General features: G+C 51.5%; 7 protein-coding genes across 7 annotated transcripts; 4 read left to right on the top strand and 3 right to left on the bottom strand.

Moving 5' to 3' along the window:
- Positions 1–107: 107 nt before the first annotated feature.
- POX_a01855 (uncharacterized protein) lies at positions 108–1,764 on the top strand (the record flags this gene model as incomplete). Its single annotated transcript, XM_050110779.1, has 5 exons — positions 108–283; positions 372–402; positions 471–601; positions 719–980; positions 1,276–1,764. 5 exons carry the CDS (start codon positions 108–110, stop codon positions 1,762–1,764), a joined length of 1,089 nt encoding a protein of 362 aa, XP_049974547.1.
- Positions 1,765–3,545: 1,781 nt separating this feature from the next.
- On the top strand, positions 3,546–6,192 carry POX_a01854 (uncharacterized protein; the record flags this gene model as incomplete). Its single annotated transcript, XM_050110778.1, has 2 exons — positions 3,546–4,986; positions 5,093–6,192. 2 exons carry the CDS (start codon positions 3,546–3,548, stop codon positions 6,190–6,192), a joined length of 2,541 nt encoding a protein of 846 aa, XP_049974546.1.
- Positions 6,193–7,552: 1,360 nt separating this feature from the next.
- POX_a01853 (uncharacterized protein) lies at positions 7,553–8,281 on the top strand (the record flags this gene model as incomplete). Its single annotated transcript, XM_050110777.1, has 4 exons — positions 7,553–7,692; positions 7,795–7,853; positions 7,947–7,978; positions 8,150–8,281. The coding sequence occupies 4 exons, from the start codon at positions 7,553–7,555 to the stop codon at positions 8,279–8,281; spliced, it is 363 nt and encodes a 120-aa protein (XP_049974545.1).
- A 1,306-nt stretch (positions 8,282–9,587) lies between these two features.
- POX_a01852 (Choline-sulfatase) lies at positions 9,588–11,475 on the bottom strand (the record flags this gene model as incomplete). Its single annotated transcript, XM_050110776.1, has 2 exons — positions 9,588–10,955; positions 11,065–11,475. 2 exons carry the CDS (start codon positions 11,473–11,475, stop codon positions 9,588–9,590), a joined length of 1,779 nt encoding a protein of 592 aa, XP_049974544.1.
- A 4,219-nt stretch (positions 11,476–15,694) lies between these two features.
- POX_a01851 (Transmembrane 9 superfamily member 7) lies at positions 15,695–18,113 on the bottom strand (the record flags this gene model as incomplete). Its single annotated transcript, XM_050110775.1, has 5 exons — positions 15,695–15,713; positions 15,787–16,007; positions 16,093–16,545; positions 16,600–17,942; positions 18,020–18,113. The coding sequence occupies 5 exons, from the start codon at positions 18,111–18,113 to the stop codon at positions 15,695–15,697; spliced, it is 2,130 nt and encodes a 709-aa protein (XP_049974543.1).
- Positions 18,114–19,311: 1,198 nt separating this feature from the next.
- On the bottom strand, positions 19,312–20,796 carry POX_a01850 (Ubiquitin domain-containing protein DSK2; the record flags this gene model as incomplete). The annotated part of the gene is made up of 2 exons (XM_050110774.1): positions 19,312–20,223; positions 20,323–20,796. 2 exons carry the CDS (start codon positions 20,794–20,796, stop codon positions 19,312–19,314), a joined length of 1,386 nt encoding a protein of 461 aa, XP_049974542.1.
- Positions 20,797–21,424: 628 nt separating this feature from the next.
- Positions 21,425–25,503, top strand: POX_a01849 (Pre-mRNA-splicing factor rse1; the record flags this gene model as incomplete). The annotated part of the gene is made up of 4 exons (XM_050110773.1): positions 21,425–21,668; positions 21,865–23,938; positions 24,127–25,411; positions 25,477–25,503. 4 exons carry the CDS (start codon positions 21,425–21,427, stop codon positions 25,501–25,503), a joined length of 3,630 nt encoding a protein of 1,209 aa, XP_049974541.1.
- Between the last annotated feature and the right edge of the window lie 328 nt (positions 25,504–25,831).

Here is a 25,831-nt window from a genome sequence, read left to right as displayed (position 1 = left end):
CACTTTCCAGGTGATGGTGTTCTTTTGATGCAAATTCTACAGGCACCCTCGAGTAGGCATCCCCACGTTGTATCCATCGCTCGTGACGAGTGACACCCTTTGGCAATATGCAGCGTATCTTCATTAATCCTACTGATCAAAAAGCTCCTACACGGGATTTGTCTGCCTCGATCATCCCCCCGGATGTCCTGCCTCCCTCCAAGACAACGCAGTCTCATCCAACCACGGACGGCGGTCTCGACAATGCCTCTCTCTACTACGTGGGCGCAGCGACGGTGATCATGTCCGTGAAATTGAATCCCCCGGCTTTTTTTTTTCTTTCTCGGATCGGACCCTCGACGAAAGTGTGCTAATCCGGGCTCCGGGGTCAGAGAATGGGCAGGGATTCGAATCATGACTGATGTACGTGACGAGAGCTGATCGGATACAATTCAAAATGAACTAATCTTTTCTGCTTCCGTTTCTCGGAGCCCAATTTCATCCATGCGGGCAATCACGCCCACTTTGGTGCAGGGCTTTCGAGCGCGCGGCGCACCAACCCGGCGGTAGAGCTGCATGATCTTCCCCGGATTGATCTCGTTTTACTATCGCATCTTCATGGGTGAGTGTGGCCCAGACCCCCCGGTCCTACGTCAGGTACCATTGGAACTCTCCCCGACATGAATCCGACGTGAGGGAACCGGTTCTGCGATGTGGGGAGATTTTAAAAACTGCTCAGGGATCACTTTGATCAAAAGGTCGAAGCATGCCTTCGACGTGATGTCCCCATCATTACGACTCCGCATGCCCGAGCCCAGCTCATCGATCGGAGTGACGACTCCTTCACCAATGTCTCTGCTCTCCGGCCGTGGGAGGTTGGTCTGGTCGAGATTGGGGGCACGGGAGGGACCAAACGACCATTGCTGCGTATCACGGGGACTCCTGGACAGCACGTCCCCCGCAATACCGTTGCTGAGCTGCTCAATAAATGGGCCCAAGCGGTAGGTTGACCCTTTTCTTTCTTTCTTCTTTTCCTTCTTGGTCAAGGCATCTGCGTCGAGGAATGTGTATTGCCACGGCTCATACCACCTCCTCTTGACCAAGTCTGAGCTCACCCTCACGGTAGAGATTGCCCCGTCTCAGCTCGAGAGACCTGCTCTGTACTTTATTTCTTTTGTTTTTGCCCTGATATTCTTCATCTTCTTGAAATGAAAAGGAAGCAAAGTGCAGAGAGAAGTGAAAAGCTAAAACCCATATTCTTGTTCTAATCTTCAATCAAAACCACAAAAAATCTAGATCCCACCCAACAATGGCTGGATTCTCGAATTCGGCACCAGCGCCAACTCGCACGACATGACCGACTTTACCTCGGGATACCGAATCTACATCACGGGCGACACCCTCATGAGCGAGTCTCTGAATCCCATCCACGAACGATGGAATCCCACCCACGAACCCATCGACCTGATGCTCGCGCATCTCGGTGGAACCATGATTCCCTCGCCAGCGGTCTCCCCGCTCGCCTTCCAGGTCTCGATGGATGCGGGCCAAGCGGTGCGGTTGATCAAACTGATGGAACCGACGGTCATGATTCCTCTTCACTTTGAAGATTATGTCAACCAGACGGGCTCATTGGCTGAGTTTTTGGATCAGATGAAGCAAGCAGGGCTGGAGAAGAAGCTGATTGTGTTGGAGAGGAGAGAAAGTTTTGGCTTTCGGGTTCGCGGACAGGTGGGACGAGTGAGGGCGGAGGAGGTGTATTTTGGGGGAGGACAAAATATTTGAAAAAAGAAAATAAAAAAAGAAAAGAGAGAAGAAATTTCCTTTTGTTGATTCCGATTCGAATCTTCTCTTTTCCTGGTATTTCTCCCTCTCTGATGCGGCATGGTCGATACGACAAGTCAAAGGATGTAATGCTGGGAATGGTGGGTGCGAGTGCCACCATGTGTCTAATTTGTCTTTTCGGGCTGACATCGCTGAGCTGTTTTTCCCTTATGCATGAAAGAAATTTCTCGAATCACAGAGGAGACAATTGGGAATCAATAGATTACCGAATAAATTTCAGATCAAAGAAGTGGTCAGGGGCAGGATTCCATGCTCCTTGAATCGGAGACAAGCTCACTTGCTCGCAGGCGTTTTGTGTTAGGGTTCAGTCCACTTCTCTTTTAGTGTTGGGATTGTCATGGTACCCGCCAGAACGTCTTGTGATTGGGTGAGACTTGACAGTTTCGCAGAAAGGTTACTACTTTGTGGTCTTCTGTCTCGATTGTTTCACGTCTCCTCCAAAGAGTCGGCGCATCGTAGAGGCAGCCCGCTCGAGCCTCAGAATCATACATGACCACATTCTCGTTCACCGAGCGACAGGATCAATGCTTTTTTATTTATTTATTTATTCATCAGGCTCAGATCCTTTTCTCAAAAGGTACAATGCTCTGCTGCTCTTTTTGACCTTTGTGAGCCGGGCTTTGCCTCTGGCCCCCACCAAACTGGAGATCCCTGTGTCCAGCATGACGCTCTTGAAAAAAATAAAAACAAAAAACAAAAGTCCACCGGTCAATCGATGCTCCTTTGTCTCGAATCAAGTCGTGTTGGCCCCAAAATGAACCCCGACGATCGACATTCGGATGATGGGCATATCGACGTATTCAGATTTGACTCCCGTAAGAGTTCAAGATCCGGTGACACGAGAGAGGACTCTGAATTTATGAAGTATATTAAAAGAGGTCACTGTGGTAGCATCGTAGCATGAGTCGCCGCTTGCGACTAGAAAGTATCCACCGAGGCAGCGACGCGAACTGAAGCAGCTTTGGGGGACCACCTTGACCGATCTGGTTGGCGCTGACGCTCACGGTTCGGGACGTATACGCATACCCTCACCTCACCGAGCCAAAAGGGACCTTTTAGAGGTTGCTGTTTCCCATGTCTTCTGTGGGCTTGTCTCGTATACATCACCAAGGCTTGATTTGGTCAAGTTTTCATCTCTGGTCGCTGAACGAGGCTTCTTATCTGCCTGTACAGGCTTGATGGAATTGACCAAAAGTACAAGGGTTGTCTCCTCTGATCCGTCGGCCTCGTCACTGCCTACTACCGGACCACTTGCACCAGCTTTGACTTGAATCATAAGTTCGCTTGAGCTGTGACGCGGTCTTGTTGCGTGACCATCCTCTTTGGCGCTGGCGGCATCCGCTGCTTGTCGCTGTTTCACGTCCTCTTGCGGTCCAGTCCAACCCCGTGATTCCTCCACCTGAAACCTTCTCTTCCACTCTCTTTTCCTTTTGGGACCTCCCCCACACCCTTGACAACCTCGAGTCAACAAGTGTGAAGTGTGGCTCCGGTGTTCGACTGCATGATCAAAATCGATCGCCCAACCAAGGCTGTGCAGCACCAGTCGCAGTCGAGATAGTGCGTGTGTGTGTTTGTATGCCCGTGTGTCCATGTGGCTTGGCTCTGGAATCCTCACCCAGAGAGAGAGAGAGAGAGGGAGAGCAACCAGGACCTGCACGACCAAGTTCTTTTCCCTGCCAAAATCCCACCCCCGCGGCGGCCCCTGAACAACGTCCCTAGTCATGCCCCTTTTCAGGAGCAAAAAGGCCAAATCCTCACCGCGACCATCCATCTCCTCTCCTCCGTCGCAACCACCGCAACTCCAGCAGTATCCTCCAAGCTCCGGCGACCAACTGGTGCACCCCGCGTTTAGTGCTCCACCGGACCCCATTCACCCGCTCATCAACAGCAACAGGAGCAACAACAACAACAGCAATCCTCACATCGGCCCGGTCAATCACCGCTACTACACCGACTATCGTCAATCGGACGGTGATCGTCCCCTCTACGACGGGCCGGAGCGCTCCTCGACGGACGAGCTTCCCCCTCCATTCCCAGGTGCGTCGTCGTCGCAGCATCAGTCTGAACCACGGGTCCGACCTTCGTCACTGCACCGCTCGCAGAGCTACCGTCAGCCCCACCTCCGGCATCCCGACCCTCCCCATTCACAAACACAACAACGCCAGCACGACCGATCGACGATCGCCTTGATCGCAAACGAGAAAGAGAACTCGCAACCTCGCCGGCCCAGGAAGAATTTTCTCGGACGTCCGGCCTCCGGACTGGTGGAACGCAGATTGTCCGTCAAGGGCAAACCCTTCTCGCACTCGACCTCGCAACCGTCGTCGCCGCAGGTCGCGTCGCCGCCAGGGCTGGGCCCGACCGAGGACGAACCCTACAGTCACCGACCGAGTCAGTCAAGCAATTCCTCCTCGACATCTCAAAAGGCTTCGTGCGGATCACGGGTGTCATCGTTGCCTTTGCAACAGCAACGGTATCAGCCATCCCAGCGTGACCCGTTGGAACCCTCGCGGCAGCCAGCGTTCCTGGGCCGATCGCAACCTGTACTTCGGCCGCCAGCCTCAGCGCAATTGCAATCTCAGGGGCAGACACCCTCTCCCTCGCAAGACATCACGCTAGAGGAAGCGCTGAAACTACCCCCTCCGCCTCCATTGATCTCTTCCAGGCGAACCAACACCGATCCGGTCTTGGGCCATCGAACAAGCGGGCGCGCAGTGGGAACCGACACATCCCCAGCTCCCGGGTCACTCTCGCAGGATCAAGAACGACGGAATCGCCGAGGAAACCAACTTCTCTCACGGGCACCGCAGCAGGACCTGGTACAACCCTCCCGGACCCCATCCCAGCACACCTTGGAGTCTTCTTCCCGCGGCAGTCTACAAAGTCATCCTGACGCCATGCAGCAGGCAGCATCAAAGTCACCACAGCCCCCAGCCCAGCTTAACCACTCCACTCCGCAGAGCCAATCTCATCCGCCGCAATCGCAAGAGAGTCAAGGATCGCCATCCGCTCACGAGCCGCACTCGGACGACTCACACCGCCAGAGTAGTCAGCCTCACACCATGGCGGACACGGCGACATTCACCCCGGTGGGCCATCGAGGGGCCGACGACATGAGTGAGATTGACGTGCGCGCATTATTGCAGAAACATGAAGAGCTGCGTAAGTCAGGCATGAGTTCAGATCAGCGAGATCATCCTGGCGAGGTGGATTCCATCGGTCGGCGGGGTATCCAGTGAGACCTGGGGCTAACTCGGGAAATGAACAGAAACGAAATATTCCAAGGTGAAGCGATACTACTTTGACAAGGAAGCTCAGGTGCAGCATCTCCAGAACACCGTCGCACATCAACGGATGGCGGTCTCCCGGACGGTCCTGGACGACAACGAGTATGCGAATCGATTTATCCGCTTGGACGGGGCCATCAAAGATTTGGCCTTCTCGGTTCGGAAAGATTGGCGGACCGTTCCTGGGTGGCTGCATGGACTGGTCACGGAAGAGACCACCGCCAAAGAGATGACGGCGGCAGGTCGCGCCGTGATCAGTCGGTGGTTGGTGGAAGAAGTCTTTCACCGTCATTTCCACCCCCGACTGGACCCAGCGCTGAGTATTCAGTTGAAAAGCATCGAGATGAACCTACGCCGGCAGCAAGTGCGACCGCCTACGGAGGAGGAACGAGAAAATGTGCTGGTCCGGATCTCCAACTGGCGACGCACGACGTTTGACGGACTGGGTGACGTCCTCTCCACGCCAGCGGCGCAAAAGCATCGTGACGGGCTGGTGGATTACTTGACGGCGGATCTGGCTGGGTTCCTCAGCAGCCAGTTGCACGAATCTGCCCAGCCGGGCCTGGAAGCAGGGGTGCGCATGATCATCGAGAATACCCTCAACATCACGGAGAAGATCCCGCTGGAAGCTCGGGATGTCTCTGTAGAATACTTCCTCCCCCATAGCTCGTTCGATGAAGCATACATGAAGACGGAAGGTGTGCTGCCTCCGCTCAAGCATCAACCGTCTCCGCCACCACCTGCTACCCCCGCCGACGTGGACGGTGAGGAGGGGGGCGCCCCCGAGGGTAGTAGCGAAGCATCCTTGGCGTCGAGTTCTCTGAGTGCTGGGGATGCCGGATCAGCGCCCCCACAGAAGACTCCCCGGAAATCGGTGTTTGGAGCACTCATGGGTCGTCGACCCTTGGGCCCTGCATCGGGCCGATCCCCCGCGGGCGCAGTGCATGAAGAGAAACTCCCGCCGGTGGACGACCGTGAGAATGCCTCTCGGATCCGATTTGCCTCGTTCCTGGCCGTTGAAGTTCGTGGAAAGGGCACCCCCGTCGTCTTGGTGAAAGCTCCCGTCTGGCTGCTTGCGTGAGACGGGAGATGAGGCGTAACGGTTGTAGCACCCCACCTATTCATGATGGGAACTTGACTCGCGAGAGGGGATTTCTCTGACTGATTGGTTGAGGCCCAACCAGGGTTTTGTACATAGACCGGCCTCTTCTCAGATTTGGCATTTTTGCATATGGTGGTGATGATGATGAGTACGGTCCGTCCATCTGGGGGCTTGTCTCCCAGAACGATTTTGCCTTTTCTGTTTATTTAAGCGATCTGTATGAATGGGTGGAGTAAATATCATCATGCCCATGGACCTCGCTACATCGAAGTTCCAAAGAGTCCCGAGAACTCGAATCTCACAGTCTTTGATCACCACGGACGTGTCCACAATAGCACGCATTTTGTCGATTGTAGATGTTCCAGTCCGACCGGACCTGAGTCGGGCAGATTCGATGGAGTTTCTACAATATTACCAGTGGCTCCCACTTTCATCTGTGAATCCAGAACATTACTTTGCGAATGACGCTGCGAACAAGAATAACAGTACTTCATCTAGCTGTTCTCTTTTCTTTTTTTTTTTGTTTTAGGTAGGTGACTGGTGCTGAGCTGTCGACTCCAATCCTTCGAACGAGTCTCGTGACGTCAGGTCGATAGTTCTCCCTCCAGTCGAGTGACAACCTCAGAAAAGGTTAAAAACGGGGGGGACTTTTTTCGAAACGCAACATCTCCGCCTCCAGCTGTGAACTCTCCTCAATTCCCTCTAAAAATTAATTCCTCAGTCCTGTGCTAATGTAATACAGACGACTACTGCACCCGACTCCCCCAAGAATTAAGCTCCATCGGCATCGCGCGATCTCCAAAGATTTCCCACTCGCAGCGCCGACCCACTCCGATCCACTGCCCGATTTCGATCTTCTCGCGGACCCAAGATTTCTGATGGAAACGAGGGTACATTTTACACTTGTTCATGGTGGATCATGATGTAATCAGTCTCATCGTTCTATCCCCCCCAGCTTCCACAAGCATTGTCGACCAGACTCGTCCACGAGCTGGCACCAGGCGGCTCTAGCCAATGGAAGGGATATTGTCGATGGATCTCGGAAGTTGGAACAACCATGCATTCCATCATGATGATCCCTGATTTCTCGCGATGAGCCAAGCATTTTCCATGCCAGCCATTACGTCGAGTCTTTGATTCTCCCGCAGCTAGCTACATCTGGGTGTCACTCACTTTACATTTTTGTCGAAAAGTCTTCCACTTCTTTTTTTGATCGAGACTCATTTCTTCTCCAAAGCAACAACGGAGAAACTACACAAAAAACCCGCTTCAATTGTTTCCCATTCTCGTCTTCTAATCTCAATTGCACCATCTAAACTGCCCTCCCCCCTCCCCCGTCATGAAGCTCGCAACTCAAGCCTCTATGCGCTCCGCCGCTTCGTTGCGTGCCGGCACGTCTCGACTCTGGTCTCAATCGCGTTCCTCACAAAAGCGATTCGCTTCTGCTGCGTCTGAGAAGAAGGGAGGAATGTCACGACCGTACGTTGAGCTTGCGTCCCACTCTATACCCGTGCTACAGAATTTATTCGCCGTAACCATTTGTCAATGCTGACTTTTTGTTGGCTTTCCTTTGCATTCCAGATTGCTCGTGGTCGGTGCGCTCGCTGTTCCTGCAGCCATGTACATGTCCCGAGGAAACGGTATGAAGAAACACACTACCTAAAGTCTCGAGAGATGCTTCTTGGAATCCCTCAAACTAACATGGTACATTCTTTTCACTTTTTCTCTGGCAGAATCACAACCTCAAGCTTCTGTCGGAAAAGAGGTTCGTTTGATCATCCACCCACCGCCCCTGGACAACTTGTTACCTCCAATCCACTTTCCATTGCACGCGGATCCAAGTTCTACTTTGAATTGATGAATATACCGCAATTTCTATACCTTATCATGCCATGCGATACACAAAATTCCAACTAACCTATTCGACATGTACCAGGAGGTCCAACACCCCGGATCAAAGTCAATGCATCCATACATGGGCGAGCCCGGCAAGAGCACCAAGGGTGAAGGTGTAACCGATACCGCCAAGCTAAACGGAACTGTCCGGGTTGACCGGCCTGCGACGTGAGGAGGAAGGCAGGAAGAAAGAAAAGAAAGAAATTCTTCAGAAGGAATTTTCATGGAATTCAAGCAAGATTTGAAAACCCCAATAAGGAGTGTCAAATAGACTGTTGAGTCTAGCTTGGGGAGAACCGCAGAAACTTGTTTTTTTTTTGGACTTTTTCTTTTTCTTTTTCATTTTCTTTTTTTTGGAAACAAAGATGTGCCTGACTCTGAAATTAGAATGTCTTCTTTACTTGCAGGCTGGAGTTTGATATTGTTTTGGTTGGACAATGTATATATACATATACAACTGTCGTATGAAGGTCTTGCATCTATGTCATAGGTATGAAATGATATGGAATAGAATATTGGAAGATTTGCATTCTAGCATGGCATACTTTTTCTTTCACCTACATAGAAGCGTCCTACGTTAGATCTGTGTGCCGGATCAAAAAAGGTGGAATCGTTTTGCTGTGGTGGAACAGCGTGGAATTACAAATCAGCAGTCACATACAAAAAAAAGGTGATATATCAATTTGGAACTACCTTGGTGTCGAGTGAAAGAACACAAAAAAACAATAACTGGATCAGGTGCACCGAAATATACTTGCTCTGCAGCTACTTGCATGTGATTCCAAAAATTTGAAAAGGAAAAAAAAGATGAAAAAAGAGAGAAGGAAGAAACTCGTAAAACGCCCCTAGACTGCAAACCTACCATGGAAATCATCCCAAGAATTGGAGGCGCACTTGATACCCGTGAAACAGGGGATGGACGACGTACTTTCAGAGAATGTCCCATATACAGACGAGTTGGGTTGTCCGTGGGTTCGTCGAAAATTTGTACATCAAGTTTTCTTTTTGTTTTTGTTTTTCTTCTCCTTTTTGAGGAGTGGGCCTGTTCAGCTTTCCAAATGAAATGGCATGTTTCTCAAGATTCACGGATAAACGAAAGAAAATGAAATCAAAACAAAGAGAGGCCTGGGTATCGTGCTTTGCCAGAAAGATGACGAATCATAAAGCGAGATATTGAGAAAAAAAAAATCCAAAAAGAAAGAAAAGAAAATGCTGTAGCAATGCAATGGCTCATCTGCAACATCTAATAAGCAGAAAAAAAAACATCTGGAGCATGGGAAGGGGACTCGAAGAGATGAGAGACAAAGCTGCATAGTGTATGCACACACATAAAAGAAGTGAAAGAACCAAGCTATTGTTGTGACACACATCGGTGAAATCTTTATACAATCTCGTCCTGGAAGGCTGAACCGATATATGCAAAACGAGTCATGCTTCACACCCCTCGAAGGTCAGTCATCAATTGACGATCATGATGCTCAGACAGAAATCCCCTTGGCCGTGGCGGCTTGTTGCAATACACGAGGCCACCGTGAGATCAATTCGACATCGTCAAGCACACCCTTGCCTTGATTGCGTACGTATTGCTTGCTGGCATCCACACGGGGCTCAAAGTCCCAGAAGGTGGGAGTACCCTGAATCAGGGCAGAATACACCAGACGACGACGGCGCTGGGATCGAATGACATCCTCTCGAATTGCATTCATGTCCCAGCGGCTGTGTGTCTCGTGCAGGAAGTAGGCGAGCAGACTGGCGGGGTTTGCCGTGTTTGGCAGAGAGGCAGATTTGGCGGGGCTCGGGGTGCGAGGCGGTGATGGTGAAGGGAAAGGATAGTGGCTCGGGGCATCGGTGGCGCGCCGTGGAATCGGTGAGGCTCGAGGGGTCTCTTCGGGGGTGGGAAGATGGGCTGGCACATCAAGCGGGTTACTGGGTTTGCGGGTGGCCGTGGTGGGCTTGATGATCGAAGGGATAGGCAGACCGGCAGCGAGATTGATCTTCTCCTCCGGGTCGTTCGCCAGATCGAAGAGCATCGGCGGGTCGATGGGTGAGTAGATGAATTTCCACTGTCCTTGTCGAATCATCACCAACGGGGCCTGAGTGCCTTCGCCCATGTACTCGCCGAAGACGGTGTCAGTGCGAGGACCATCCTCACCGGTCAGATAAGGCACCAAGGAGACTCCGTCGAGCGGAAGTCCAGGCACGAGGGGCGCACCCGCTAGTCCCGCAAAGGTGGGTAAGAGATCCATCGTGGAAACGTTCTCCGAGATGCGCTTGGGAGAGAATCTCTTGGGGGCGTGGAAGAGCATGGGGACGCGAGCCGAGTTCTCAAACCAGGTCATCTTGTACCACAATCCACGCTCACCGAGCATGTCGCCATGATCACCCGTGAAGACAATGATTGTGTTCTCGTCCAGACCGGTCTCTTGGAGCACCTTGAGCAGCTTGCCAATGTTCGTATCGACATACGTGCAGGCAGCGTAGTAAGCACGACGAGCTGCGCGAATCCGCTCGTCGGGCATCTCCTTGCCGAAGAGATCGATGCATTTCAGTACACGCTGGGAATGCGGATCTTGCTGATCATGCGGGATCGCACCATTCTTTGGCAATGGGATTTCCACATCTTCATAGAGATCCCAGAACTCCTTGGTCATTGCGTACGGGTCGTGCGGGTGTGTCATGGACACCGTCAAGCAAAACGGTTGATCTGTCCGGTGCCGGACGTGATCATACAGATACTGCTTGGACCTGTAAATCACCTCCTCGTCAAAGTCGAGCTGGTTTGTGCGCACGACCGGCCCAGCCTCGAGCACCGACGACATGTTGTGGTAATAGTCCAGACGAATTTCCTGTTGAAACTGGTCAGCCCCCGCCACCCAAAAAAAAAAAAAGAAAAAGGCAAGAGTTTGATCCTCTTTGAACGAGGGCAACGACTACCCCCAGGAGACGAGGACTCACCGGCTCATCCCAGTTGACTGACCAACCATAGTCACCAGGATAGATGTCACTTGTCAAACGCTGTTCATAACCGTGCAATTGATCCGGACCACAAAAGTGCATCTTGCCCGCCAACGCCGTATGATACCCTTCGCGGCGCAAGTAATGCGCATAAGTGGGCGTATCGGCGGGCAGATCCGCCGCGTTGTCATATGCGCCAATCTTGGAAGGGAGCTGCCCGCTCACCATGACGAAGCGCGATGGCGCACACAGAGGCGAGTTGCAGTAGGCCGAGTCAAACACAACACCCTCGCTTGCAAGACGGTCCAGATTGGGAGTCTTGATGGGAGAATTCTTGTCATGGAGGGACAGTAAGGGTGCGGCCATTTGGTCCGCCATAATATAGAGGATGTTGGGCTTTTTGTTCGCCATGTTGTGGAAGGTGGTCTTGTTGAAGTGCCGTATATTACAGATGACCGACCCAGATGAGGGAGAGAGAGGTATGTTGGAGAGGATTGACCCGGTCCAGAATTGAGTATGCTACAATGAATGTCCAAGACGAAAGGAACAGAAACGGAAATGTACTTGAGTTGGAGGAATCGAAGAGAAGTCACAAGAGGGAGGAACAGTCAGTTATATGAAGATTGAATCACTGGGGTTGTGGGGGGTCTAAAATAATGAAAATCATCAAGAAAAAGAGTATTAAAAGAAAATACAAAAGTGTATTTGGAAAAGAAAATTACAAAGACGCCAAGACCCGCGGCCTAGTACAATGCGTAACCCTAAGAAGGGACTGGACTTCCGCCCAGGATGATAAGATGATGGAATAATTGCCAATGGGCCACCCATTAGAAATAAAATAAAACGATGGTTGTGGGTGTCGTTCTTGAGGTGGATGGAATAGTTTCTACCAGTCTGTAAATTAGACAGATCACGGAGCAAAGAACTGCCCGATGGTGGGATTAAACTGTACAATTCACATGCAAAGGACGCTCGATCTAACTAATGTAGAAGTCAAAAGAGAGTCTTCTCTGATGAAAGTGCACACGACCGAGTCGCTCACGCGCAAACTGCGCTATCTTAGTATGTGCCAGACTAGTCATCATTCATCCGTGGGAGCTAGTTGTATAACACTTGTAAGCGTATATTACCGGGGTAAAACCATCAACCATGTATGAAACCAGAAAAATCTGGAAAAGTCGTCAGCCTAATCATGAATATTCTCCAACCAGACTCACACATCTAAGCCGATCTACGCTACCCGCATCGGATCCCATAGGCAATTGGACAGGGTGTGTTGTTTTCCAGCCCAAAACATTCCATAGCCAATCCTGTGAATCACGCCATAGAGCCCTTCAAATACGCATGACGACGACACCAGATCTGATTAGCCTCCTGCATGGAAGATCAGGGGTCTCAAGGGGCGGCTGACGTAGGATGAGCATCGAATCCACGCAGGCCACCGGATGGGCTCATCCCCCCGTGCGATGGTGTGATAAGGGAAAAAGGATGGAACGGAACCAAAGAACCATTCAAATGTTACAGTGTGGGAATGAAATTACAGAACATGTATCTCCTTTACAATACATGCAGTACTGTACTTCTGGGCGGGCTTGGCAGTCAAAAGCCGCAATCTCACAGAGTCGCACGAGGCAGCGTTGTTGGATCGGAGACAAGATCATCGACCCTACGTTGCCGTCGACATTGCCCAGAGCTATTGGCTGGTACCGCACTCGGAGACGTAGACAGGGAAGGGGGGGACGCAGTCCAGTCGTGATGGAAAGGGGACGGAGTCGAGTCAAGGGTGCGGCCAGTAAAGTCACGGGACTCATGAAGAACCAATTTTGAGATGGCGCTGCATGCCGATCAGGTGATGGGCTCTTGAGCGCTAAATTTAAGCCTGCACTCTTTATGTTACTGTCGTACTTCTCTATTTCAACTCCAAAATTTGGAGGCGATGAGGCATGGCAACAAGGTTCCCACCTTATACTGTAGTTGTGGGCAAGGTCCGGTCTCCCAACTGACGGTATACGCATGTATCCCGAGCTGGAACAACCACAGTGATCATCATGTAAGTTATGGTGGAACAAACGTCACGCTATGGGCCATGCCAAGCTTGTAACCAGATCGACAGCTCATCGAGAACACACTTGCTGTCAAAATCAAGAATCAAAATTCCCCAGGAGCCTGCGCGCGAGCAAGATGATCTCTCATGTGACAAGGATAGCTTGCCAACGTGATTGGCGTCCTGATCACGGTGGTCAATACAGCCATACACACTTTTGCAATACACCCATCCTCGTCCCGATTACCCAAATACTTATCCGCAACGTACCGCAAGCCCCTGCTGAGTGCTTCCGGAACTCAGTCGAGAGATCGTGCCCACACTATGCAGCCAATCACCAGCGCACCAGCGACCAGCCAAACGGGTCCGGGGGGACCTGACCAGTCGTCTTCCGGACTAGTCGCCTGGACTAGTGCCGGGTCCCCAACGCTTGCGCCGCGCCTTAGTCTGGTTCAGAAGTATAAACCGTGGCCAGTGGTCCAACCAGCAGCCACTTGCCACTCCAGTGCGGTCCAGTCAGGTCTCGAGAGACCAGGCCACTCCACTTGCTTATCTTCAGCCCCCCAATCACGGGGGTATTCCAATCGGACAAGACTACGACAGGTTCGCGTGGACACGAAGGGTGCTCTGGGGCTTGATAAGCACGAGAGCAATGCGTGCAATCCAGAAAGAAAGTCATGCCAAACGAGTGACGAGCCGGCCGAATGGGGGTGATCTGGTCGATGGTGAGAGACTCGTGTGTTAATAGAAGGGTGAATGTAGACCTGCTACCCTATCGAGACAAGACCGTAAGGTTCTGGGCCATCGTCAAGCTCGATCATTTGCGCTCTCGCAGATGCGGAAGTGGTGGAAGGAGCGGTGTGTGGATGTGGATGTGGATGTGGATATGGATGTGTGGCCGTGTGGAAACAATCATAGCCGAAAGGTTAGGGATGGGTGTGGATGACTATCCGAGAAAGGAACTCGGTTTTTGGCGTTACTTGATACCCGGACTGATTCCTGTGGAAGCGTGAAATCCTCCTACTTTTGACTACTACTATCCTTCTACAACGAGATAACAGCCTCCAGTTTTTCGATTCCATTCGATCAATTCTTGTTTCGCAATAAAAAAAAACTGAGCGATGAATGCCATGGAATTTAAGTCTGGGCCAAGGCCCCAAAAGTCCATGCCCAAAGACAGTTGATCTCGGGACTGGAAACTCTCCTCGTGGTGCTCTTGTTTCACAAACCGATGAGCGAATCTCCTCGCGTGAGCACGCCATGAGTGTGGCAGTCCAACCGGCCATCTTCATGCCTCCCGCCCCCAGACCGGCTTGCCACTCCCGAAACCCGATACCCCGGCAGGACGATCACCCTGTGGGAGATCTTTGCCACCCATGTAATTATTAATATCTCGAATAGGTACATCCATGGGTACATATACGGTACCACCGCTACAACTGAGTAGGTGTGCAGCACCATGAGTCATCTATCGCTCCCTTGTCACCAGGTCAATCTTGCTGGTCCGTCGTTCGATGGGTCAAGCTCATGAGCTCGCGTCACCGCCAGTTGCCAGTCTCAGCTCCTGGTGTCTACGACTTGAGGCACTTGATACTCTTCCACCTAGAGCCGATGGACCGTGGGTAGTTTCTCAGTCATATGATCAATTCGAAATTTGGCGGAGAACTTGTCTCCAAGTGTCTATTTGCGTATCCTCTCCACTGCGCTCGTCTCCCTATGAACCCCACACGGTCTGTACACAAACTGTGTTCGGTGACATCTAATCCACTCATTCATGGAGATTCCAAGACTGATGAGACGACCTATGGAATCGATAAAAAGAAGTACGAAGCCCTAATTACGGAGCCAGCAACTGGGCGGGATCGCATACCGGACAACACCCATAAACGACAAATCGGGCATTCATGTGACCGGGACGAGCTACATGGATCCCGTTTCGCCCCGGTGAGACTGCGTCGTGAGTTTCGAGACATTTCTAGACAGCATCTTATCACACGCTTGTAAGCATTATTTGTCTTCCGTCTGAAAATCCTTGCTGAAGTGATGGTTCTGCATGGTTGAGTGATAGGTCGAAAGACCAAGCAAGACCAATGCGCAAGATGAGAACCTCATATCTCCAATTTCATGCAACATATCCAGTTGAGAACCACTGGGTACAGTGTGATGGATCGGCAGTTTCGGGGATGGAACGGGACACAGGCCTCGCCTTCCAGCGGTGAGGGGAATGTGTCAATTCATCAGCGGAGTGGCAACTTGGAGACTGATTCGAGGGACAGTACAGGGTTCATCATTGGGGCTGAGGGGCTCGCTACCCAGGAATACCAGGATGGAGGCGATATTGAATTCGACTGGAAGATCAACTAAAGACAAACTGTGGTGGAAGACATGGAGCAAACAAAGTAGGGAAACAAACGAGAGGCAAGCCAGCACGCTGAAAATGGAATGTGAGAGGGATATTCGATGGAGACTCCGTTGTGGCAAAAACCAGCACAACAAATGCTTGATGAACAAAAGTCGACGAAAATGAAACGGGCATTGCAAGGAAACCCGGGCGGAAGGACTCGTAGTGAACGACTGCTAGCCTCTCTAGTCAACCTTGACGGAACTGCGATTTTTGAAAACAATCAGCATTGTATGATCAACAATCATTGGAATTCCCTTGAAGCGTGACAACGTACCTGTAGACGCGTCGCACAAACATATACGCTGCAAGGAAACCAACGGTACCGACCAAGAGACCATATACGGTGCAAGCGAGGAAGCTGTAGCTGAAAAATAGCAAAGTGGAGACGAAGCCAGTAATGTGTAGCTTGAACATGTAGTACCAGATGCAGTAGGCAAAGATCCAACAAGCGCTACTTCCGCCCGTAATGAAGCTTTGCCACCACCAGTGATAATTCTAGGGTTGTCAGCAAGGGCTTCCTTGAGTTTGTTTTGTTGTGTTTTGTCTTCTTCAGGCAAAAGGAAAGACCATCGACACGTACCTCTGAGCAGAGCTGACTGTAGGTGGAAATGACTGTCACCTCGATAACTGTTACCAGGAGCACGGCGCAAACGACACTGAGGAATCCAAACACATAGTAGTAGCCACTCTTGTCCTGCCATAGATTCTTGAAAACAAACAGCAACTCAATAAAGAGCACCGCGAAGGGGATGGAGCCAGCGAGTAGCGGACCCGCAGGGCTACGCAGGTACCAAGGCTGCGGTGGGATTTGACGTGGAATGGCGTTGGTCTTAAGAGGATGTTCCCAAGGCTTTGCACGCACATAGCCAATCCAGCTTCCGAAATAGACCAGAGGAACTTGAATCAGTAGCCAGAGAGCAAGCAAAGCGACGAGCGTGCTGAAAGGAATCGCCGTGCTGGATGCTTGGGCCCACACGAATAGATTGAGTATGAAGACAAGGCAGAATGTGAGACCAGGGAACAAGAAAGCCGTCTAAAATCCTCATTAGCACGCAATCCCGAGGGCAGCAGTTTGCATCAAACATACGATCAAAGTGTTCTTGCGCCACGCTGAGCCGCCAAAGGTCTTATACAACCGTCCCGAGAAGTAACCCGAGAAGAGACCAGCGAATACAAAAAGGCCCATGCCGACACTGACAAATCCACCGCGGAAGCTGGGATTTAAGATACCCAAGCAGGATAGCACCAGGAGCCCCGTCGCCATGAAGAGAAGCTGCATACCAGATCCGACAAGCGGAGCCAAGAGGCCACTGTAGGCGGGAACCCGGAAAACATCCCCATGGAGCAGTTTCCACCCGCTGGTATCCTCAAAGGTTTCCTCGTCCGACGAAATGTCTGCATTGTTCTCAACATCGGCGCTCTCCAGTAAGCCCTCGCTCTTCAACTCAAGAGGTCGCTTGCGTCGTGGTTGTCCCTTGATCTTCCGCTCCTCCATGGCTCCGTCACCGCGGCCTTTGATGTCACCTTGGACGGTTCGACTCCAGATCACGAAGACGGTGACACCCAACACCGTGGAGATGATCAGGGAGTTGAAGATTGCCAACCAATGAGTCATGGAGCCTTCCTCCTGATTAGTGAAATATAGATCCCACCGATTGGCCCATTCGATTTTCTTCTCTTCACGGAAATAGACGGAATAGGTGTATGGAATATCCAAAGTAGTACCGTCATCCTCCTCATCGTCTTCAGGGATATAGGAGAGCCCGCCGTATTTCTCTTTCAAGTGGGCCATGTTGGGAGCGATATATAATCCAAGACCTTCCTGGTCTTTGTGAACAGTTTTCGGACAGCCGTCTTCCTTGCGACCGTCGGCAGTGATGCTCTTGGGGTAAACCTCAAACCCGACAATGACTTTCCCACCTTCCGGTGCACTTCGCCATCGAATGACGATGGTGAAATGGTTGTTGATGAAGTAACGAGATTGACCGGTGGCGGGGGAAATGTCACGGTAGCCCAACTTGAAGCCAGATGCGTAGTACCTACGGCTGCGATCAACAGTCACAAAGCTGGTCGCCCCAGGGAGGTTGTCAACGATCCACTCAATCACGTAATTTTCTTTGATCAACTGGCGAGCCCATTTAATGTCTGATCGACTGACTTTGGCGGTGCATAGAGACTGACACTCCACATCCTTTCCCATGGTGAGCTCAAAGTCCGATGTCATGATGCGATCGCCGCGCAGCACTTCACCCAAGTTAAGGGAGATACTCTGGCCAGATCCGAATGGGGAACCGCCATGGCTACGGCCACTTGGAGGACAGACGAAAGGGAGATCGTAATAGGCGTATTGGAGCTGAGTGTGATCGGAGAAGATCTTATTGACAAGGAGGGGAACTGGCTGGTTGTCATTGTATCGAGTCACTGAATAGCCTAAGAGGCGAGACGAGGTTAGTATGCTCTATTTTACAGCGATGCCGATGAGCGGCACTCTGTAGAGATCCTCTCACCAGGGATATAGAAGGCACAAGCATTGGACACTAGGAGCAGCAAATGCAGAGCCCAGTGATGAGTCTGAAATGACCTCGGAGCAATCGAAATCATCGCGAACAATATCTCCACCTGTCCGATTCGACTCTTTGGAGGACCAAGCTGCGACTAGACACCCATGCGTATTCGTCGTCGGCGAGCGCGTGTCAATCGACGTGATTAACCGGCCAAGAAGGAGCTCAATTCACTAGCAACGAGCGCCTCGATCAGCCAGAAGGGTCTGAAGGGAAATCGTGTGTAATTGGCCAGATTGCGGACTAGGTGGCGCAGAAGTACACAGTAACGCTAAGCGTGGGGGATTTTTATCAAGCAAGTCAACTCAGACTGAGGTGACCCGTATGAAGGACGTGACGCTCCAGCGGGCCAAGAGTAATGATCTAACGAGTGTAATCGGCACCAAATGCCGGGAGGTAAAGGGCTCAGTTGTTGAGGTTTCCGAAGACGGTACCGAAAGCTCCTTGAAGGGATGATGATCGTGTCCACTTGGTGGTCGTCCAAGTCTCCAGCGGCCAGACCCGACGGGCGTCATCCACCTGATCCCTCAATGGCCCGCAATCCAGATTACCTAATCCTAATCTTAAGTGGCCGCCGCGCGCCGTCCGCTGAGTCGGCGAAGCTCTCGCCTCAAGGACTGGAATGACTTGCATACTTTTCAGAATAGATTGAGTATCTAAGTATGTACTATGTTCTGTGCAACGATGTATCTACCTAATTTGTCTCTCGGATATCTATGAGTATTTGACTCTCCGAGTGCATCTACCAGACGTACTGTCCATTGTACCACAAAGCCCGTAATTAGTGAGACGTGCTGCGCACTATTTCCAGCGATCTTCATCGAATCTATACGCACTCCCTCCTGAGGCGCTATATTTGGAAGTGTGGCCAATTCTTTGGTATATTATTCTTCAGCGGGATTTTGTCGCTTGCATTGAGACGCGGACGAGAAAAGCTAGACAAAATACAGGCAAGCGCTGTACACTGCAGAGCGAAGAATAACATTATCAAGAAACGTGAGATCATCGAGTGCCGTGAAAAAAACGCAAGTCTGGAAGTTGCCGCCAACCGACTTCATGCTGAAAGTTGTAGCCCGTTCTGTTCGGCTTGAGAATACAATAACTAAATGATTCCGATTGGGATCGAACAACCGTAAAATAGCCGTAGCATGAATTCGTGGTGTGGGCGGCAAGTAGCATCGCCGCAGAAAACTATTTATTCGATAAAACGAGCATAACCCGGTAAAACGAAGTAGCACTCATGAGCTGTTGCTGAGGAGATATTCGACAGCACCCTGAACGCTACCACCAGATCGGCGAAGAGCCTCAATATTTCGCTCGAATTCAAAGAAGCCCATATCGTTAAGCTGACGAAGCTGATCGGCATACCTCTCCTCTGGAGGTCTGTTATCCGGCGGCTGTGAAGTACCAAAGCCTCCAGCTCCCCCGAAAAGTGCTGCGAGCGGGTTTGCTCCTGCACCACCACCCTCAGCACCCTGACCTCCCATTCCCTGCATCATCTGACCCATGAGCGCGGGATCGCGCAAGAATGGATTTTGTTGCGGGTCAAATGGGTTAATGCCACCTTGACCAGCGTTGCCAAACAAGGCTGGATTCAGTAGCGAAGCAAATGGATTTTGAGCTGCCTCTGGCGCTGAGCTTGAGCCCCCGCCAGTCGTTGGCTGAGCCGAATCGCCTCGGTTCCCGGTGGCGCCCTCCGAGGAACTGTTTGCAGCAGTGGAAGGTTGACCGAAACCTTGCCCACCAAAGAGGGCAGCGAACGGGTTACCGCCCATCATCGGGTTCGGCATCTGACCAAAGGGATTTGGCGGAGTGTTCTGTTGCTGATTGGTCTGGGTGCCTTCAGTTGTATTGGTGACGCCCGGCGCTGGGAAAGCACTGCTGCCGCCACCCATTCCGCTACCGCCCAGTCCCATTGACCGTTGCATTTGCATCACTTGTCGCAGAGCCGCGGGATCAGTCAGCATGCGACGGAATGCTGGCCGCTGCATCAGCTCGCGTGCCATAGGACCCATGTCACGAAGCATTGGGTTTTGCTGAATCATCATGTCAATCATCGCGGGGTTTTGCAGCGCCTCGTTGATTTGGGACTGGATCTGAGGGTTTTCGAGCATATTCAACATGGCTTCGGAATCGGGGGGAGGACCCATCTGTGTAGAGGCCGGATTTTGTGAGCCTTCTGTACATTGGAAAATCGACGTAGGAAACAAGCGCAAAGACAATCTGCGGCGATTGATTCATGAACTTACACCGCCATCTGGTCCAAACAGACCAGCTCCTGGAAGCTGTGCAAAGCCTGCATAACGTGCTCCCGTGAGGCCAGCGAGAGGGTTGTTGCCGGTTCCAGCAGCGAGGTTAGTTGGAACACCGGTAGCTGTAGGCTGGGTTGTGGTCGTGGCGCCTGCCCCAGACGAGGCGGGGCTAGGCGAGGCGGCAGCGGTGGAGCGTTGCTGATTGCTCGCGGCACTTTTCACCAGGTGAATAGTATGACCATCCTTGATCTTGTATGTGCCCAACGTATCACTATCTTTCAGTACCCGGCCAGAGTAAATTAGACGCTGGCGATCAGCGGGGGTGTCGGCATATTCGGGACCTGAGAGCTTCTCCTTGAGCTCCGAGACAGGTGTGGATGCAGGGAGAGACAGCGTGAATTTGGCATCAGTTGAAGATTTGATGGTGAAAGTGATAGGGGCCTCCTCCGTGGTTGCAGCGTCGTCCGCCATGGCCAGTTAATAGGCGTGCAGCCGATGGCTCCGATGTGGGGATGACGAAGGAGATAGAGACGGCAAAGAGATCACTCTGTGGACGGGGAGCGGTATCGGACAGACTAACAGGGTGAGAAAACGAGATGTTTGGGGAAGCGAAGGAGAAATTATCAAAGGTAAGTAGTTGCGGTTGCGAGAGGAGGATGTTCACGTAAAGGAGATGAGAAAGGATGCTTCTAGTACGTCCATGCACTCTGTCGCCGATAGTCTATCTGATGACGGGGTATTTGAGGCCCGCCAATGGGGCACTATTACCTAAGGTTGAAGCAGGCGCGGAAGGCGGTCGAATCCAATAGTGCCGAGCTCCACGTGATCTGTGAGTAGCTACCCTCGCACCTTTGAAATTTCCTCTTCAGCTTCCTTCCCTGTTCGGTGAAGGTTGTGTAGACTTGCTTCTTCACCTCCCCGCCCTAAATTCTGCATGCGCCCAGGAGTCTTCTAGATCTGCGGCTCCCCTTTGCAGCTATGGGACACATGTGATCATCATAAACCCTTGACTGCAATTGCTCGTTCCATAGTTTGGTGATTTTGCTACGCGTCGGGGGTCAGCGAGGATTGCCTTCGTGCTTGTCTTCAATTGCCCATCATGGCGACCACATCGCACATGTTTATGTACTCCCTGACGATTCAGCCTCCCACTGCGATCTCACAGGCAATCTTGGGCCAGTTTGCAGGCACCAAGGAGCAGCAAATCGTCACTGCTTCGGGATCCAAGCTCACCATTCACCGACCTGACCCGACCCAGGGCAAGGTCACACCCCTTTTTTCCCAAGATGTATTTGGTATCATTCGCTCACTAGCAGCCTTTCGCCTGGCTGGGAGCAATAAAGGTATGTCTCCTGTGCTGTCCTTGGTCGCAATATGAGTTCAACTTAGTGATTCTCCAAGCTTCCCGGGTAGCGCGGTCTTGGTTTTGTCATACCTATTCTTGAAAGAGTCTACCACCTGCCCGGGTATGCGATGTTGACGCTTTGTGAAGTTGCTATCCTCGATGATGCCTTTGCTGAGTCATTTCTCATCGTTTAGACTACATCATCATCGGATCTGACTCAGGTCGTATCACGATTATTGAATATGTGCCTTCTCAAAATCGCTTTAATCGGATCCACTTGGAAACATTTGGCAAGTCCGGAGTGCGTCGAGTTGTCCCTGGACAGTACCTAGCCGTTGATCCGAAGGGACGAGCCTGTCTCATCGCCTCGCTGGAGAAGAACAAGCTGGTCTACGTTCTCAACCGCAATTCCCAGGCAGAGCTTACCATCTCTTCGCCCCTTGAGGCTCACAAACCCCAAACGCTGGTATTTGCGATGACGGCTCTTGACGTGGGTTACGAAAACCCGGTTTTCGCTGCTCTGGAAGTGGACTACTCTGAAGCCGATCAGGATCCAACCGGACAAGCGTACGAGGATATTGAAAAAGTTCTCGTTTTCTACGAACTGGATCTTGGTCTGAATCATGTTGTCCGTAAGTGGTCCGATCCTGTCGATCGCACCGCAAACATGCTTTTCCAGGTTCCTGGTGGAGCCGATGGACCGAGTGGTGTCCTCGTATGCGCTGAGGACAACATCACATATCGTCACTCGAATCAGGACGCTTTCCGTGTCCCGATTCCTCGACGTACTGGGGCGACTGAAAATCCGGAGCGTAAACGCACAATTGTGTCCGGTGTGATGCACAAAATGAGAGGTGCTTTTTTCTTCCTTCTTCAAACCGAGGATGGTGACCTGTTCAAGCTCACATTGGACATGGTTGAGGATGAGAACGGCCAGCTCACAGGCGAAGTGAGAAGATTGAAGATCAAATACTTCGACACTGTGCCAGTGGCCTCTAGTCTTCTAATCCTCAAGAGTGGATTCCTCTATGTTGCCAGCGAATCAGGAAACCACAACTTTTACCAGTTCGAGAAACTTGGCGATGATGATGAGGAAACCGAGTTCACGAGCGACAATTTCTCGGCTGATCCATCTGTTCCCTACGACCCCGTCTTCTTCCGGCCGCGATCAGCAGAGAATCTGAACTTGATGGAAAGCCTCAATGCCCTGAACCCAATGACAGACAGCAAGATTGCCAACCTCACGGGTGAAGATGCGCCGCAAATCTACACCGTGGGTGGCACTGGGGCTCGTAGTTCGTTTAGAACACTGAAGCACGGTTTGGAAGTCTCAGAAATTGTTGAGTCGGAGCTCAGGACTGTGCCGTCTGCTGTGTGGACAACCAAGCTTGCTCGTGGTGATGAATACGATGCTTATATTGTTCTTTCTTTTGCGAACGGCACGCTTGTTCTTAGCATCGGCGAGGTGGTGGAGGAAGTTTCTGACACTGGCTTCTTGTCCACTGCACCTACTCTTGCTGTGCAACAACTTGGTGAGGATTCGTTGATTCAGGTGCATCCTCGTGGGATCCGTCACTTGATGGCTGATCGTCGTGTCAATGAATGGCCTGCCCCGCAGCACCGTTCCATCGTCGCTGCTGCTACCAACCAACGCCAGGTCGCTGTGGCGCTCAGCTCAGGAGAGATTGTCTACTTCGAGATGGACGCAGACGGCTCGCTTGCAGAGTATGATGAGCGTCGTCAAATGTCCGGCACCGTGACCTGTCTGAGCTTGGGCGAGGTTCCTGAAGGACGCACTCGCAGTTCCTTCTTGGCGGTGGGCTGTGACGATTCCACAGTTCGCATTCTTAGTCTGGATCCTGACTCCACACTTGAGAACAAGTCTGTTCAAGCCTTGACATCAGCCCCTTCAGCATTGAACATCATCGCCATGGCTGATTCAAGCTCTGGTGGCACCACACTCTATTTGCACATTGGCCTCTATTCCGGAGTCTACCTTCGCACTGTCTTGGATGAAGTTACCGGTGAACTGTCGGATACACGCACGCGGTTCCTCGGCGCGAAGCCTGTCAAATTATCCCAGGTCTCTGTGAAAGGGCAGACTGCCGTGCTTGCCTTGAGTTCGCGCCCGTGGCTCGGTTATTCCGATGTTCAGACCAAGAGTTTCATGCTCACGCCGCTCGACTACCCTGGTCTCGAATGGGGTTGGAACTTTTCAAGTGAGCAGTGTGAGGAAGGTATGATTGGCATCCAGGGGAAAAATCTACGGTATGTATTCAACTCCCGCCTTTGCGCCTTGTCTGCCCTTTTACGATCAAATGATGAAAAATGGATCCGAAATACTATGTGGACAAAATTTTTATCTTATTTTTCCAATTGTTCCTACTGAGATCATCTACCTCTGCCACTACTTTTTGTCTTTGCCATTAGAGGGACATTTGACTGACAGTTCCTAGAATTTTCTCCATTGACAAACTCGACAATAACATGCTTCAGGAGTCAATTCCATTGGCCCACACTCCTCGTCGATTCGTCAAACATCCCGAGCAGCCACTCTTCTACGTCATTGAGTCTGACAACAATGTCCTCTCTTCGGCGACACAACAGAGTCTCATCGAGGATTCGAAATCTCGTAACGGTGAGGCCGAGGTGCTACCGCCGGCAGATTTTGGCTACCCTCGCGGCCAGGGACACTGGGCGTCTTGTATTCAAATCGTCGATCCCGTGTCGTCCAAGCAAGTGATATTTTCGCTGGACTTGGAAGACAATGAGGCTGCCGTGAGCATTGCGGCAGTGCCATTCGCTAGCCAGGATGACGAGACATTCCTGGTTGTCGGAACAGCCAAGGATATGACAACAGACCCACCTTCGTCCGCCGGTGGCTTCATTCACATCTATCGCTTCCAAGAGGAAGGTCGTGAACTCGAATTCATTCACAAAACCAAAGTCGATGATCCTCCTTTGGCTCTTCTTGCATTCCAAGGTCGAGTGCTTGCCGGTGTGGGCTCGCTTCTTCGACTCTATGATTTGGGTATGAAGCAGCTGCTCCGCAAGTGTCAGGCTCACGTTGTCCCTCACACTATTGTCGGACTTCAGACTCAAGGGAGTCGAATCATCGTCAGTGATGTTCGCGATAGCGTGACTTACGTCGTCTACAAGTACCAAGAGAACGTTATGATCCCATTCGTGGATGATACTGTTGCTCGGTGGACAACATCCACGGCCATGGTGGATTATGAAACTACGGCGGGTGGCGATAAGTTTGGCAACATTTGGTTGCTTCGCTGCCCCACAAAATTCTCAGAGGAAGCTGACGAGGATGGCTCTGGAGCCCATCTCCTTCATGAGAGAGGCTACCTTCAAGGCACGCCGAACCGGCTCGATCTCATGGTTCATTACTATGTGCAAGACATTCCCACTGGAATCCACAAAACGCAACTGGTTGCTGGTGGTCGAGACATTCTGGTGTGGACTGGCTTTCAAGGAACCATTGGCATGTTTGTGCCCTTTGTCAGTCGCGAGGATGTCGACTTCTTCCAAAGTCTTGAGATGCAGCTCGCCTCCCAAACCCCTCCTCTCGCTGGCCGGGATCATCTCATCTATAGAGGTTACTATGCGCCCTCGAAAGGTGTCATCGATGGTGACTTATGTGAGATGTACTTCCTTTTGCCCAATGACACGAAGATGATGATTGCGGCGGAACTTGATCGCTCCGTCCGTGAAATCGAACGCAAGATCTCGGTGAGTTCAGCCTTCTGTTTACGTGTCCTCCGTTTGCCCAGATGACATACTAATCCAACGCACAGGACATGCGAACGAGGGTCGCTTATTGATTCATGAAGCTTGGCATTCGGCGTCTTGATAACGGCGTTTTCATTGCTTGGGTTTTAGATACCTCTTTTCTTTGCTCGTCGACTAATTCACCCGTGGTGAAATCCACCCATTTTTACTTTCGCTGCCTTTGTCTTTTCTCGATAGATTGCTTGTCTGCCCAGCCAGACTTCTCCCCGTCTCTTGCCTCGCTCGGTTTGCTGCCTTTGATCAGCTTATCTTGAGCTGGATTCTGCACAGACCCTGCTTTGTCAGCGCGTCTGTCCAGTCTGAGACAAGATCAATCATGGATTTCCATGCTTCGACGTTTTTTGAGTACGATTTGGCCCG

Source organism: Penicillium oxalicum, chromosome I (assembly GCF_001723175.1).
Source record: "Penicillium oxalicum strain HP7-1 chromosome I, whole genome shotgun sequence".
In the NCBI taxonomy this organism is placed as follows: Eukaryota; Fungi; Ascomycota; class Eurotiomycetes; order Eurotiales; family Aspergillaceae; genus Penicillium; species Penicillium oxalicum.
The sequence above is the reverse complement of the archived record's forward strand: the minus strand, read 5'-3'. Positions and strand labels throughout refer to the sequence as shown.